Source organism: Malaclemys terrapin, chromosome 18 (genome assembly GCF_027887155.1).
Source record: "Malaclemys terrapin pileata isolate rMalTer1 chromosome 18, rMalTer1.hap1, whole genome shotgun sequence".
Lineage (NCBI taxonomy): Eukaryota > Metazoa > Chordata > Testudines > Emydidae > Malaclemys > Malaclemys terrapin.
In genome coordinates, this window is record NC_071522.1 from 22,458,041 (window position 1) to 22,474,181 (window position 16,141).

General features: G+C 58.5%; 1 protein-coding gene across 1 annotated transcript; it reads right to left on the minus strand.

Moving 5' to 3' along the window:
* Positions 1–12,046: 12,046 nt before the first annotated feature.
* On the minus strand, positions 12,047–13,669 carry LOC128825864 (protein FAM170A-like). Its single transcript, XM_054008701.1, has 2 exons — positions 13,600–13,669; positions 12,047–12,849 (listed from the first exon to the last, which is right to left on the minus strand). Exons 1-2 carry the CDS (start codon positions 13,667–13,669, stop codon positions 12,047–12,049), a joined length of 873 nt encoding a protein of 290 aa, XP_053864676.1.
* Between the last annotated feature and the right edge of the window lie 2,472 nt (positions 13,670–16,141).

A 16,141-nucleotide genomic window follows, 5' to 3' on the forward strand; every position in this document is an offset into this window, starting at 1 on the left:
TGCTCTGTCTCTCTCTGCTTCTTTGACCCTTCCCAGCCCAATGGACCTGGTTCCCTGCCATAGATTTAAAGTGACAGTACACCTATTCTTCCACTTCCCCCTGCTCTTGTCTGCATTAATAATCTTTAACAAGAGCTGATATCTGACAACAAATGATTGAGCCCAGTGAGTCACCGGCTTTCACACTTGTCCCGAGCGGCTCAGTGCCAGCGACGGCACAGGGCAATGGGGAGTGGGCCCCGGGGGTGGAGGGGGGGAGTCTGCAGCCTCCCCCAGGTGCTTGTCCTGTCCAGTGCCCTGCTCTGCTCCTGGAGTCCTGCAGGTTTTCCTGATATTTAACCTCCATTATCCTTGCTGCAGGATCAGCCCCCGTCCTTTTCACAAGACCTCCCCGCAGATCTGCAGATGGCTGCAATTCCCCTGGGCCCTCTGCTGCAGACCGGCCACCCCCCGGCCTTGTCCTTTCCTGAGAGGTTTTACTGCCCAGGCGTTTGATCCCGGTGGCTGTTCTCTAACTCTCCCCATCCCAGCGTCCTGCCCAAAGTGCAGGGCTCAGCGCAGAATGCAGCTTCCCACAAGGCCCGGACAGCCTCTGCCTGCAGTGTGCCTTCCACCAAGAACTGCTCAGATGTCAGAAGGACCTAGGTCCTCAGCCTGTCCCTCCTCTGTGGACTCCCCGCTGCTGGCTGGTCACGGTGGCACTTTGCCCGCAGCTCTGAATGCTGGGTGCAAAGCTCCTCACGCCAACCTGTCCCGAGCAAGGGGTATGTGCAATAACAATGGGGATCTCCGCGCTGCTGCAGGACGGCACCAGCAGGGGATTCCCTGGGTGTCATGAAGGAAGTTGTGCCCCCACTCCTGGCGTGGCAGCCAGCCCCCCTCACACACTCCCAGCCAGCCCCCCCCTACACACTCCCAGGCCGCCCGAGTGCCGGCAGCGCCGGAGTGCCGGGAGGGAGGGTGAGCAGGAGACGCGCCCCACCCCCATCCCCGGAGCACAGGGCGGTCCCCCTTAGCCCCCCAGCTTGGGGCCACGGCCACGGGGGGAAGAGCCCCCAGCACCACAGCCCAGGAAGCAGGAAGGGGATTGAGTGTGGGCAGGGCCATGCAAGGCACTTGAGGAGGTACATCCTCCCCCTGCCTTTGATACCCACCGACCATTGCCTTGGGCCCTTTTAAATCGCGTGGGTGAGCCGCAGGGCTCCCAGGCACGCACGGGGTGGTACTGGCTGCGGCAAAGGCAGCCGGGTGGGCACGTGGACGCCGTGGCCGAGCCGGAAGCGCATGCCCAGCAGCGCAGCCGGCAGCACCGCCCAAAAACCTCAGCCATCCCTTTCCAGGGGGCCCATTGGCTGTTCTGCCGATTGCTGTCGGCCAGCCTGGAGATGGCATGTGCCCAGAGCTAGTCACACGTGTGCCTGGCCGTGCGCCTGAGGGGTCCGGTTAGAAATGCCTGCCAGGGGGAGGGGGCAGCTTTGGGCCAGAGCACCCCCTCCTCGCTGGGAGAAAGCCCAGCACCACACCCATGAGGAACAACTCCTGGTCTACTCTGTTGGGGCGGGGTTAGCGCCCTCCATGGGACAGTCCCAGCAGGTCATGGGGTCCTGTGGGACACTGGGGTCATCTGCATTGGGCTCTGCGCCCGGGCACCGGCTCTGGGGCACCAGCGCCCCCACTTCCACAGAAGCCTGTCTTCAGCACCCCTTTCAAGGGGTTTGAGGGAAGATAGCGCTGCATGGGGGAGGGGCGAACCCCATGCACAGAGGTGCCTGTCCCTGTGGAGAAGTGGGGGGCATGACTGACCCAATGTTGGCCAGGAAGTGCTAGCCACAGGAGCGTAGCTGGGGGGAGCAGAGAGCTCACTCAGCACCGGGGCTGGAATTGTGCCGGAACACTCCGGAACGCCATTCTAGCACCTTCTGGAGGAGCTGCAATGGCAGTTGGGTGCTGCCAGTATCACTTAGCGGTGGACTTGGAGCACGTTCCAGTACTTTTTTTTTTTTTTTTTTAAAGGACTGGAGCACTCCTCAGTATGTAGCAGCCTCATGCCCACCTTCCTGAGCCCAAGGCCTGCAGACAACCCGAGGGACTTGGCCCCCAGCCCAGAGAATGCCCTGGAGCGGTGAGGAACATGCGTTTAGTGTTGATTGTTTTGTATGATCTGCGCTCTCCTGTGCTCTACGTGATGAAGTATAAAAGTGCATTAATGTGTTAGAGTCTCAGGAAAGTGTCTCGCTCTTCACCACTACTGCATGCCCCCGAGGGGTTCAATGCTAAAACTGACGCATCACACCTTTTGCAGTTCTGGGAGAGAGGTGTGTTTAAATATCAGGAACTCAGGGGGGTCAGGGATGCAACCAGAGGGACTAGGTAGCTGGATAGCAGCTTCCAACATGCACCAAAGTCTGTGCCCTAAGGGTGGGCCCAGGGATCCCGAGATTGGGGCAGCGGCTGGATTCTGTTCTTTATCCCAGGGATAAAGCGCTCATAGCCTGGAATGCCCCTCACAGCAATGTTAGCGGGTGGCCAGCAGGGGGCACTTACAAGGATATGACACGGGTCCTTCATGATAGTACTTTGTACGTATGCTTCTCTCTGAGCATCTTGAAGCGTTTGGCAGCGGGTGGCGCCGTTTTGTGTGTGTTCGCTCCCCCTGCTCCTAGAACCTGGCTACGCCCCTGCTAGCCAGGTCCCCAGTCCACGGCTCTGCTCCCCTGGAGAGACTGACCAGCAGAGCAGCAGACTCTGAGAGCCCCATCCCTGCCTCTCCGCAGCATTGCACAGGGTCACTAGCTGCCCATTGGCCTCTCCTGGAGGAGGAGGCTGCCAGGAATAATGGCTTAGGGCAGCAGATTGTTCCCCTAGAGGCACATGGACGTAGTAGACAGCCCCCACCTAGCATGGGGGAGGGACAGGGTCCTGGCTGTACCCGCTGGTCTGCAGAGGGGCACTGTGGGCACTGGATGGTGCAGGGAGCGGGCTGCGTGCCAGGCTGTTTGGGAGGGGTTTGCTTCCGGCATCACAGTCATCACAGCCCCGCACGGCCCCGACGCAGCACAGGGCCCAAATGGCAGGACCCAGCCTGTGCCAATGGTAAAAATGAATCTCAGCCTAAGCGCAAGGTGCTTTGGGCAACAGGTTCAAGGCAACAATACAATGGCGCCAGCGCCCTCTAGTGACTGCCTGTGTAAATACAGCGCGTCTGCTGGCATTGCTGCCTCCGAGACGCAATGACCTCTGACACTGGTGGTACAAATTCTTTCCGGGCCCGCTGCCTTTGTGGTCCGTATGCACCAGCCGTTAGCTGTGAGGGCACGAGCTGTCGGGGGCTTTTCCGCTTCCCCAGTCACCAATACGTTTTTGCAAGGAGTGTGTTTAAGTCGCAATGGGTCGGGATTTACGTTCATGTCAGGATCCTGGTTTCTGAACTTCCTTAACTCTGTCTAAGCCAGGGAAAGTTTGCAAACACTTCCCACCAGCACCAGCACCGGGCCAGCCCCATGGGTCATAGCGGCCGTGGGAGCTTGAGGGTAGGTGGGCTGCTGGCTTTTTTAGACACCGTGTTAGCTGTCCCTGCTCAGAGTAGGTATCATGGATCGGGCGCTTAAAACAGCGTCCACAGCTGACGTCCGAGAGAGGTAGATCAGAGCAGTGCCAATGTAATGGACGGGGACCATTGGTAGGGACTTGAGACTCTGGCTCTAAAAGCAGGATCGGCCGCTGCTCACGTTAAAGGACCAGCTGTGTGAACCCAAGCGCTGGAGGGGACGCAAACCGCTGTATGTGGCCTGGCCACTAAAGGGGGACGGAGACACCATGTGACCGTGGGTTACGGTAGCAATAGTGCAGACAAGGCTGCAGGGGGACGGGCACCGGCAGGGTTTGTGGCGCACAGCCCTGCAGCCAAGCAATGAAGGGGGCGGTTCAGCTCAAAGTGGCAATGGCTTTTTTAACCCTTTAAAGAAGATCCCTGGGGCAGCCGTGCAATGACGTAGTGTAAGAACATCGCTGGGACGCGGGATCGTAACAGGGGCAAAGCTTAGGTGAGAATCCAACTGAAGACGTCACCAGAGGGTCTATTCGTTTACAAAACCAGTGTCACAGCACGGGCAGCTCATGATTTTGGTGTTTTTGCTTAAAGCCCCAGGACCCAGACTCCTGTGATCCCAGGGGACTCTCGGCTGTCGTTTTTCTTTGAAACGTTACCCCTCGAGGTTCAAAAAGCAGAAGGCAAATAAAAGACAGCGGCGGTGGACCTAGGTCAGCGCTCCAGCCTGGGACACAGGGAGACCGGCTTCAGGCCCCTGCGCTGCCGCAGACTCCCTGTGGGACCTAATTTCCATTGAGTCTAAACACCTTTGAGCGTCTGGGCCTTAGTCTCTCTCAGCCTCAGCTCCCCAGCTGTCCAATGGGGATACCAGCCCTGCCGCACGAGGTGCTGTGAGGGTAAATACTGTAGAGACTGGGGGATGCTCCAACACTACGGGGATGGGAGACAGGTGTAACTTTAGGAAAAAAATCTCATGGTTTTGAAGCCAGGATGACTAGTGGTGCTCGAATGCCTGGGCTGAGCCATGCTGCGGTCACAGCCCCATCTACTGTTAAGGTTAGAAAACCTGTCTCAGCACCTCTGTAAACTGTTATCCCTACAGCTAATCTCTGTCATGCTGCCTGCCGGGCCCCAAGAGCGTGCGTACCAACCCCAGGGCACAAACCCCAAACTGGCTGTGAGGTCTCCACTTAGATTTCACCAGCCAATCATCAAGTGCAAACTCCTCAGGCGCTAAAAAAGCCTAACCATGGAGTCACAGACAGTCCCCGTGGGTACTCCAATCTGTCTTGCCACGCAGGTGAGCTACCCTTGTGATAGATGGTCCCTTACACCAAGAATCACAGCGACATTCCATAAAAAGCAACAGAGAGTCCTGTGGTGCCTTTAAGACTAACAAATGTATTGGAGCATAAGCTTTCGTGGGTGAATACCCACTTCGTCAGACGCAGCAATATTCAGGTTACTCCCAGTCCCAAAGGATCAGTCACTTACCCCAGGTCAATTGTACCTTAAATCTCATACCAAAGACAAGGTTTGTAGACAATCCTATAATAAACTATATAGGGATTTATTAATAGGAAAAGGAAACTAGAAGGTTATTTACAAGGTTAAAGCAGGTAAACATACACGCACAAATGAGTTACAATCATAAGTTTCAAAAGGTAATAGAAGTCTCTAATAAGCAAGCTCTATATGTCCTTTAAGACTAAGCAACTGGGGATCTCTTGCTTATGCCTAACAAACCTTGCCCCCCAGACTCCAAGCAGCACAAAGATAATCAGCGCCTCCTTGTTAGGGGTTTTATCCCCCTCCTCTCATGTGCTCTGAGCTGCAAACTCTACTGATGTGAGGAATCCAATTGCATGACTCATCTTCATTGGGGCGGGGGGGGGGAAGAGCAGAGCAACAAAGTCTTTTCTCCTTTTTAATGTTCCACAATAGTCCATCTGGTGTCCATGGGCCTTTCCTGCTAAGCAGGATGTAACACCTTCAGTTGCAGATCCGTCCATCACACGAGTTAATCTCTCTCTCCAGTCGGGTGATTTATACAGTTACAGAGGCTTACAATATAACTGCTCAAATACTACCTTGCCATATAGGATACAGATGTTACACATTAGATTAAAGCTGCAGCAACTCACATGCATTTAATGCAGTCTAAACGCTAAACACATTCTTAGAATTCAAATAACTGTTTTAACAACACTAATACACAGGGGAGCAAGACTGTTTCCAGCTCTGTATTTGGCTGTCTTCAGCGGAGACAGGGGGACCTGGGCATGAGATGGCACCTGGTCTGCTAGCGTCATAATCTCACACGGCACCTGCCGAGAGCAGCAGGCTCTCAAGAGAAGCCAGAGCTTGGATGAGAAATGCAGGAGTGTAGCAGAGACAGCCTGACCTTATAAGAGGACCGTGGGCCAGGAGCAGACAGACTCTCTCTGCCTCCAGGGAGGGGGCCTACCTAGAGGTGCCTAGAGTGAGGCAGGGCTGGGGAAAGGCCAGAGGGGCTGGGGAGCTCCAGGCTGACAACTCCCCAGGCTGCAGGGCCTTGTCCAAGGCTAGGGTTACCATACTTAAGGTTTTAAAAAAGAGGACACTCCACGGGGCCCTGGCCCCGCTCCTTCCCCTCCCCAACTCCACCCCTCCCCCAAAGTCCCCACCCCAACTCCGCCCCTTCCCTGCCCCGGCCCCGCCCCAACTCCGCCCCCTCCCTTGAGCGCCCCGCATCCCCCCTCCCAGCCACACGAAACAGCTGCCGAGCGCTACCGGCTTCACGGTTTGCCGGGAAGCCCCCAGACCTCCAGACCCACTGCACCCCCAGCCGGGCACTTCCCCAGCGCAGCCGGAGTCCGCGAGGGGAAGCGCCCGGCCGGGGGCAGGGTCTGGAGCTCTGGGGGCTGCCCGGCAAACCGTGAAGCCGGTAGCACTCGGGCATCTCCGCTCTTCAGCTGCACAGAGCTGAGGAGTCAGGGAGCAGCAGCAGTCGCCGGAGCCTGCTCTAGGGTAAGCCAGGGATGCCGGCAAAGCTGGGAGTATTTTTCCCGGACACGTTCGGCTTTTTGGAAATTCCCCCCAGACGAGGGTTTGATTACCAAAACGCCGGACATGTCCGGGAAAAACCGGACGTATGGTAACCCTATTCAAGGCCCCATAGAGGCACTGGGTTGCAGAGAGAGGCAGCAGGTCCAGACCTGACCTTGCCTATGATGAGTGGCTGACACTGCAGCCCGCCCCAGGGCGCGGGGGCTAGTTGGTGACTGGCAGGAGCCCAGAGTGAGGCAAGGTGGGGATTAGAGGGTTGGGGGTTCCCCAGAGAGGGGAGACCCAGAGGCAGAGTGTGGGGGCATTGCCAGGGGGCAGCACCCCAGATAAAAGGGCACCGGGGTCTGGGAGGGACACGGGGCCAGCGGTAAGGCGGATCACTGGCCTGCAGAGGGCGCTCCGGAGGCTGGCGAGGTAATTCCCTGAGATGACCAGCAGGAGGTGCCGCAGGGGTGAGTCCCACATTGCTACACCCCCCCAAACAGTGCAGATGAAAATGGATTTTTTTGCTACAAAAAGGCCATTTTCTCTCAACAGGAAAAATCTTGCAATGGAAAATTTTGGACCAGTGTCCGTAAACTGAAAGGGTGGAAGTTGATGGTTTGTTCCTGTCCCGGTTCAGGGATGAGCTGCACCTCTCTCAGGGCTTGTCCACAGGGCGAGTTAGTGCACAGCAAGCCAGGGTGTGAATCTGGAGCACGCTAACTTGCTGTGCACTAACTTACCATGTAGACAATTTCCCTCCAGAATTAGGTAGGCCCGACTTAGCCCTGGTACCCCAGCTCTTCTGGGGCCACTAACAGTCTCTTTCTCTGCAGACCCTGCTTCTCTGTGAGCTTCAGGCAGGGCCGGCTCTAACTTTTTTGCCGCCCCAGGCAAAAAAGAAGAGCGCCGCCCTGTCGTAACACCCCCCAGCACTGCGCTGGGCCGCCCAAACCGAGCCCCCCCATGTGCCACGCCGCCCAACACCCCCCCGAGTGCCGCGCCGGGCTGCCTTAAACCCCACTCCCCCCCCCGAGCGCTGGGCCGCCGAAACCCCCGCCCCCCCCGAGCGTCAGCCCGCCGAAACCCCCGCCCCCACCCGAGCAGCTCGCCACACAAACCCCCGCTCCCCCCGAGCGTTGCGCCGGGCCGGCCAAACCCCCGCCCCGCCCGAGCGCCTCTCTGGGTTGCCCAAACCCCGTGCCCCACCCCCAGCGCCACGCCGCCCAAACCCCCTGCCCTGCCCCCAGCCGCTGCACCGGGCCGCTCAACCCCCCGCCCACCTACCAGCGCCACGCCGCCCAAACCCCCGCCCGCCCCTGAGCGCCATGCCGGGCCGCCCAAACCCCCGCCCCCTACCGTTGCGCCAGGCTGCCCAAACCCCTGGAGCGCCGGGCCGGGCCAGGCTGCCCAAACCTCCGGAGCACTGGGCCGGGCCGGGCCACCGAAAGCCCCAACCCCCCCAGTGTCGTGCCGCCGAAAACGCCCCCGCGCTGCCCGGCCGAAACAACAACAACAACAACATAAAAACAAAAAAACCCAAACCCTCGAGCGCTGCCCACCCGAACAAGAAAACGAAACAAAAACACCGTGAGGACCCCCCGCACAACAAAACCACCTAGGACTGAGTTAACTCCTTGCATCCATGTGGCAGATTTCATGATTGCAATCAAATAGACAATTCATGAAAAAAATCCACATATCTCCTCTGTTCTTCACTGTCCCACAGAACTAACCTCCCTTCTTCCCTTCCGTGCATGCAGTGTATCACAAATGGGTACCAGAGACCACTGGGTGTAGACAATGTCTCTACTAGTTGGAGTGATGCTTTGATATCACGCTAACGTTAGCTTTTTCCATGTGCTCTGATTTCAGCCCATGGGCATGTGTGGTTTGCATCTAGGAAGACACTAGCTCTGTCTGTTGGAGTCCCCAGCACAACTGGCCCCAGGCCTGGCTGGTCTCTAGGCACCAATGCAGTATAAATGTTACATGATAATAGCCTGGCATATGGAATTATGGGGCCTGGTGCTGAAAGGTTCCTGAGTGCGGTTAAGTGCCCTCAGCACGTCACAGGATTGGTCCCCTACTGAAGAATGGAGAATTGTTGCCTTCAGTGTGACTGCTTTGCGTGAAAGCACCAGGAGGAATTCAAAGAGGGCTCAAAGTTTGCCTTCTGCCTTTGGTTGTTTTCCTGTTTGAATGAGATTCTGGTGATAGAAGATGTAAAGCTCCTTTTCGGCTGCCGACGTCTGACCTTAACAAAGGACCCGGCGGTGCTATAAGAATGGGGAGTGTGAAGCTGGGGATGTGGTCAGCTGTGTCTGCCCCGCAACCTGGACGCAAACCGTATCAAGGCAGACTTCCTTCCGGCCCCTTCCCCTGTGCGAGTGTCACTCTGTGAACAGAGAGAGAGCTGTGAGGCAGGTTCCCTTAAGAAATGCAGCGTCACACCCAGACTCTGCTCATGGCAGGCAGCCATGCGGCCAGGGCAGGTACTGTGAGCGTGCTGGGAACGAAGGCTCTTGTTCCGGAAATGCTCTCCTCTTTGGAGTGAAATCGGGTCTCTTGAAGGCAGGAGGCTGACAGAGCTGCCTGGGCCCAGGCACGATGCTGCGGGGCTGCTGCTGTGGGCACTTGCCTCCCCCAGCTCTGACAACACATCTCAATTGGACCTGCAACATCTTGTGCTATTGCAATCTGTGGTCCCCCCACACGGACCGGTCCATACACCATGAGCATGGCCTGCCACGCTCCCAGCCACTCCAGCACAGCTCCCACCCGCTCTGCCAATGCACTGTTGTCCGAGGTTGGAGTATCCCGTGCCAGTCCAATTCTGCTCCCTCCTCCCTGCCCCAGCTCTGCCAAAGCACCTGCCTGCTGCCTGCAGGGCCAAGTCCTTGCTAGCCCAGCACTGTGGAAGTACAGAAACGTCTCACTGCTACAGATATTACCATTAGCCAACAGCGGCACCTAGCGCCATCAACCCCTTAGTAACTGTCTAGCCAAACCTCGTTAATTCGGGGAGTGACTATTGTTGTTTGGTTATTTGCTAATTTGCAAACAACCCCCGCTCCCTCCCTCAGTAGGGTGACCAGATGTCCCGATTTTATAGGGACAGTCCCAATTTTTGGGCCTTTTTCTTACCTAGGTTTATAGGGACAGTCCCGATGTTTCACATTTGCTGTCTGGTCACCCTATCCCCCAGGAAGTTGCACACATGATAAAGATAGGCAAGGCCAACATATCCCACAATGCATTCTGTTCCTTTAGGTTGATATATGAATGTTCCACAGTGTTTTTAGCATGATCTTAGCCCTGCGAGTCCTCACTACAGCCTCTGCTACTAAAACTCTGCTACCAAGCGGGACGGTTGGTGGAGACCAAAAACTGGGTCTGAGAATCATCAGGTTTGTGGATAAAGGGCAAGCGATTGTTTTGGTCAACCTGGTAGGTCGGCCACACTCTGATATTTACCTCCTGGCCGGATGGGGGCAAGTGGCACCCTGAGTAGGTCACTCGGGAAGCATCTGGTTGGCGTTCTTTCTGGAACACAGGGGTCTTCATGGCAGTAGCTGGGGCTCACAACGGGGAGGAAGAGAAAAGGAATTAATACTAATCCCTCGCTGTGATATAGCACTTTTCATCCATAGATCGCTAAGAGCTTTACAGTGCAGGTCAGTGTCCCCTTTGTACATACTCCACCCCTCCCGCAAAGTCCCCGCCCCAACTCCGCCCCCTCCCTTGAGCGCCCCGCATTCCCCCTCCTCCCTCCCAGCCACACGAAACAGCTGCCCGAGCGGTACCGGCTTCACGGTTTGCCGGGCAGCCCCCACTGCCTCCGACAGGGCTTCGTGCCCTTGATAAGAATGGATAGCTGCATGGAATGTAACATATGAACAGGGGGTTATATGGTGACTTTAGGGCTGTGCTCCTTAGTAGCCAAACTAAACGGGGGATGCTCTGATGGTCACACACGCCGCTTCCCTTCCCAGGTTAGTCGCTGTTTTGCATGGAAGGGGTTCTGCCTTTGTCTGGCACAAAGAAATGTCAGATTCCCAGAGTCACTGTGTGATCTCGGTTGAGTCATTTTGCCTCTTTGTGCCTCGGTTTCCCGGTCAGCAGCACAAGGCTCTGGATGCTCCCACTCCTGCCAAGGGGTGTGAAGCTTCATTAATGAATGTTGGTGAAAGCCTTTCGTCCCCTCAGCTGACGGGCGGGCGGGCGGCTGTGGCGTTTGGTGCACTTGGGAGCACAGAATGTTTCCCCTGCTTTCCAGCTGGGATCTGAGCGCCAGCCTGAGCTCTCAATTTATCATCTGACTGAGCTGGGCCAGGCGCTGAGGAGGACACCGGCGCTGTGCCTGGACTAAGACACGGGCTGGGGTTTAGGTCAGGTGGATCTAATGTGGGTCAGCGAAACCTGCTCCTAGTGAAGATGCAGGTAAGAGCTTTAGCTCCGTTGTGGCTGGTCGAGGTGTGGCCCCCGCCCACACCCCCTTCCTCCCATCCTTGCCCCCGCCCACACCCCCCTTTTTCTCACCCAGCCCTTGCCCCCATCTGCCTTCCTGACCTCCAGCCCCCTGCCCAGACCCTTTAGCTACCTGCCCTAGCTCACAAGCCCCTGAGTCGCTGCGGGAGCCTAGGCGCCCCCCCGCCCCCAATGAGAACCCTGCAGTAAGTCACTTAGCTGATGTCTGTGCCGGCGGGGCGCGCTCCCAGCTCCTTGCTCCGTGGTGGCAGAGGCCACGGCTCAGCCTTCAGGGGCTGTTGGTCGTAGCCGCCCTGTGCGTCCGTCTCTGGGGATGCTGCAGAGAGACGTCTTCTCATCACCTGGCTCCCGTCAATGGGCCGGAGTCTGTGTGCGTCTCTAAGGATGTGTCTCTGTTATCGACCCTCCATCCCTCTGGGTGGTGGCCAAGGCTTTAGGGTGGGTCCCGGCAGGGAGAAGGCTGGCTGATGTTGTCAGTTCTTTTCCCGTCCCTGGTGGCTGGGTCGGGTGCGGCCACAGCCCTATGGAGGGATGGGGCTCGGCGTTGCTGTCTGGGGCTCTGCTGGCATCCGGCAGGGCCTTGCTGCGGGAGCTGCAGGTTGCTCCTCCGGCCGGGCTCGGGGAGGGGAGGGAGCCTGGCAGCTCCGGTTTGGCCTGTTGGCCCCGGGCGGGAGTCTGGTGCGGATCTGGCGCGCTGGGCTGGGATGCCGTTGGCCTGGCACTGCTGGAGCTGCCAGTTCTCAGCCCTGATGCTCGTAGCGCTGGCAGTTCCCAAGCAGGGGCCCGGTTGTGTCACGGCGAGTCCCAGAGCTCGTTGTCCTGGCCTCATGTGGAGATGGGGTCCAGCTGGGAAGCCGGCAGTGGGCAGGGCTTCCTAGCCGGGGGCAGCGACTGGTGTGTGTGCCCGGACCCGCTGGCAGAGTCGTCTCCGGTCTCAACCAGCAGCTGGACTCCCCCGGCGTGTCCTTGCCAGGCCTATCTGGCAGCCTTGCGTGGGCGCCGTATCTCTCCCCCACACTTGCTGCACTCCCGGCCCCCACGTCGCCGTCTCTTCCGGGGCGGCTCTCCCGCCCTGAGCTGCCCCAGCACCCGGTAGTAGACGCGGCAGCTGAAGCCTTCGCGCAGCCCCTGCTTCACATGCTGGGTCAGGGCCTCCAGGCTGGGGAAGACTCGGCAGCAGGCCAGGCAGCGCAGGCCCTGCTCGGGGGTGAGGAGCCACTCAGGGGGCGCTCCCATCGGCTGCTGCGGAGCCTCCTCCGCTGGTCCCCCAGCGTCGCTCTCTGCCTCGGGGTCCACGTCCCCCAGCTTGGGGTCCACGTCCCCCAGCTCGGACCTGGTGTGGGAGCTGCTCCGGTCCGAGCCGGCAAAGCTTTCTCCTCCGCTGTAATTGGCCTTAAAGATGCGGGAGCGCTTCCTAATGGCTCCAAGGCCGGCCCCCGTCTCCCAGGCCACCGAGACGCCGTTCACGACCCTGACCTGCATGTAGAAAAGGGTCTTTTCTTCTCCCTCACCCTCAGCCTCTCTGACACGTGCCGAGCGCTTTCTCTTCACGCCGGCGCCGGGTGGATCTGGGGGCTGCGCACACAGGCGGTTGGAGGCCCCAGGCTGCACACCGCGGGCGGAGGAGTGGCTGGTGACGGATGTGGCCATGGAGGTCTGCTGGCTTGGGTCCCTGGGGCCTGCAGAGGCAGAGACCCTCTCCTCCGCCGTTTCCCCAGGAACGGGGTTCCCAGCAGAGATCCCCTGACGAGGGGGCGACTCCCCTGATCTCTGCGACTCTGAAAGCAGAATGAAAGCCCAACTCCTGCGGCCATCGCCCCCAGCGGCGCATCCCCCTCCGGCTCCCAGCCCTGTGTCCCAGGCCCAAAGGTGCCCCCCATGGGCAAGGGAAAGGGGTGGGGAAGGGAACTCCTTGAGTATGAATATCAGGGGAGCGACCAGTCAGGGATCTGACACGCTGTGCCCAGGGAAGGGCCAGAGCCCCCTCGCTTGGCACATTGGCAACTGGGTTGGACAGAGCCCTAGACAACGTCCTGTCGATGCCGATGCTGCCCTGGCCCTGGGGGGGAATGGACACTCTGCCCCGTTGGTCTGCCCCAGCCCTGACATCTGACCCTGGCATGATTACCAGGAGCAGCCTGAGACCTGGCTGTGCCCATCTCCAAAGCCCCTGGCTTAGGCTCGTTACCCCAAGGGCCCAGGACTCTGCACTGGCATCTCTACATGGAAGAGCCATTTTGTGCCCCCAGATATCTCCTCTTCCTGGTGTCTCCTTCACCCCTGGGGGGGGGCGGGTGTCTGTGTCTCCCCCTTCCTCTTTTCCATTTACCCATTTAGAGGGCTCTGTCTCTCCCCACTTGGAGTCTGTTTCCCCCACTGTGCCCTGGTGGAGTTTCTGTTTCTCTCCCCCTCCCCCTCTGAGACCTCCCTGGGCCAGGCAGAGAGAGAATTCGAGTTCATCCTCGACCTAGGACCCCTGCCAGCCTCTCCCCCGAGTGCCCTGTGGGCCCAGGGAACGTCCTGCTCACCTGACCCCTCCTGGGCAGCTCCAGGATTCGTCTCTGGGGCGTCAGCAGGAAGCCCCTGGCTGTGCACCATGGTCCTGGCTCTGGGGACTCGGGCCAAGGCTGGTGCCTGTCACAGTCCTCGAAACCTCCTGGATTCTCTGTCCCAGCACCAGCCAGAAGGTCTGGGTCTCTGCTGGGGAAGGGATAGTGGTTCTGGTCCAATTCTTCAGCTAAATCTCCAGATCTCACAGTGCAGGCAGCAGAGACAGGATCACGATTGACCTGAGCCAAGGGTTTGATCCAAGTGGCACCAGACGGTTGTGGTTTAAATCGTCCTGGAATGTTCTGGTCCCAACGGCATCAGGCTGTTTGGATCCAAACGGCTCAGAAGTTCTGAGCTGGGTCAGGTCATTGCCGGCTGGGATGACACTGCTCAGTTCTGTGCGAGCTGCTCTCGGGTCCAGCCGACCCTCCTCGTGTCCCGTCCAGGGAGGGCCGAGTTAATGAGGTCCCAGCCAAACCACTCAGCTGGGGCTATGCTGCACAAGGCCCGGGCGGGCCCATCCGGGGTCCGATCAGGGAGGGTGGAGCCATAGCCTCTGGCTTTGTGCTGGCACAGACTGACGAGCAGGACCATTCATATTCGTGTTGATTTGGGTTACGGTAGCGCCAAGAGGCCCAGTCGGGACCAGGGCCATTGCTGGGTGCTGCCCACACCAGAAGGGCTGCCAGTCTAAACAGACAAACAGAAATAGACAGCGAGTCTGAACCCAGCACACCGTACACAGCCCGGCCCCAGCACAGAGCTCCTTTGAGATGCCTTCCCCAGCCCGTTTTAATCCTCCAGACCACCACTCCCCGCTGCCCACGGGCCCCAGGCAGGCCTCCTTGCTGTGCCGCCATTCACCCCACCCTGACCCCACAAATAGAGCTGCAGGCTCCATGTGGGGAGGAAGAGATGGGGGGCAAGCGTACCCTGGAAAGGAGTGTCTGATGGTGGTTCCTGGCTGCTTTTCTTCCTCCCCCCGGAGGCCTCTGAGGCCCCCACCAGGATCTAGCTGTCCCCTAAAGAGACACCAAATCAACAAAAGCCTTAACTCATGCCAACCCCAGCCAATGCCATGTAACTGTGCCACCTGCGCCCAACCCCACCTCCAATTCCGGTCCCAAGGGACCCAAACCCCTGTTCAGAAGTGTGATGTCCCACCCGGATACACCTGCCCCCCTGTCCCTGAGCTCCCCAGCCCTGGGCACTCTGGCCCATGGATGGCCCCATCGCCGACAGAGGCACCAAGGTCTCCCCAGTCTCTGGGACATTAATACTGAATCTTTTCCTCTGGGGAGATTGTCTCCTTGCAGTTCCCATCCAGCCCTGTTGTAAGTCAGAGACCTGCCAAGGCCCCTGGGGCAGAGCTGTGGGAGGGATCCCAACCCAGCTTCCTCTGGTGAAGAGCAGGTCTTCTAGCTGGAGGGGCCTTGCCCCAGGCACCCACCAGGGGGTGCCCTTCCAGCTGTGCAGTGCAGTGCAGCTGTTCTCCTTCCTCCCCCCCCTCCCAGCCAGGCTGCAGGGAATGGAGGTGGTTCTGAGCGGAAAGTGCCAGAATAAATGCTCTGGGTAAGAAGTCAGTGATGCACATCCCAGCCCCTTTCTCGTAGCTGATGGCTAAGAGCTACGGCATTGCGGTATCAGCCACATGTAGGGCAGGCCCTTGGGGGCCACCAGCTGGTGTGTAGACACTTTCTGGTGTGAAGCTGGGAGAGCGCTCCTGCCCCCCAGGCTACACTGAAAAAACTGATTGGCTGGGGGAGTGCCACTCAAACACACAGCATTAACTCTGACCCTGGGAGGTTGAACGAATGGTGTGGGGCAGCCTGGGAAATTTGGAAAGAAAACAGAGAAGCTGCAGGACAGGAGCCCCGAGCTGGGGCAGGGCGGGAGCTGCTGTCAGGAGAGCCGGCTGCTGGCAAAAGGGGATTTGTGTAAACTCTCAGCCTTCAGCCCCATCCCACTGCCAGGCTGTCTCTCCATTCACATCCTAGTATTTCAGGGTGGGATAGTTGGTCACCTGCTCCTTGATACGTTGCAGGCTGCATCATGCTAAAGCGCCCATGTCCAGCCTGCAGCTTTGTCCCGTAGTCGTCTCGGGCTCACGTACATATCCGAGGCGTGGAAGAAATGTTGACAGATCCATAATACTCCTAGTTCTCTCTGAACTGATTGAATATCTTCAGGTGTTGGCATCTGCTGCTGACGTACGCCAGGCGCATCGGCCTGGTGTATTTGTAGCAGCAGAAATGTTTCTGCTTGGGTGTGGCAGGTGGGGGGGTTCTGCTCCTTGCCAATTCCTGCATCTGTTGGGAAAATCAAAGGTGTCTTTCAAACTGATGGGTCCTGCCAGGTTTCTAGGTGTCTTTGAGCAGTGTCCTCGTCCTGACAAAGCAGGTGCCATGTGGGTCTGTCTGGTAGATTTCTGTGCATGGGTGGCGGGTATAAGCTGGTGGGGCGCTCAGCTCGGATCAGTGGCCCGGGGCTTGGGGCAGCTGGCACAGGGTGGCCAGGGGC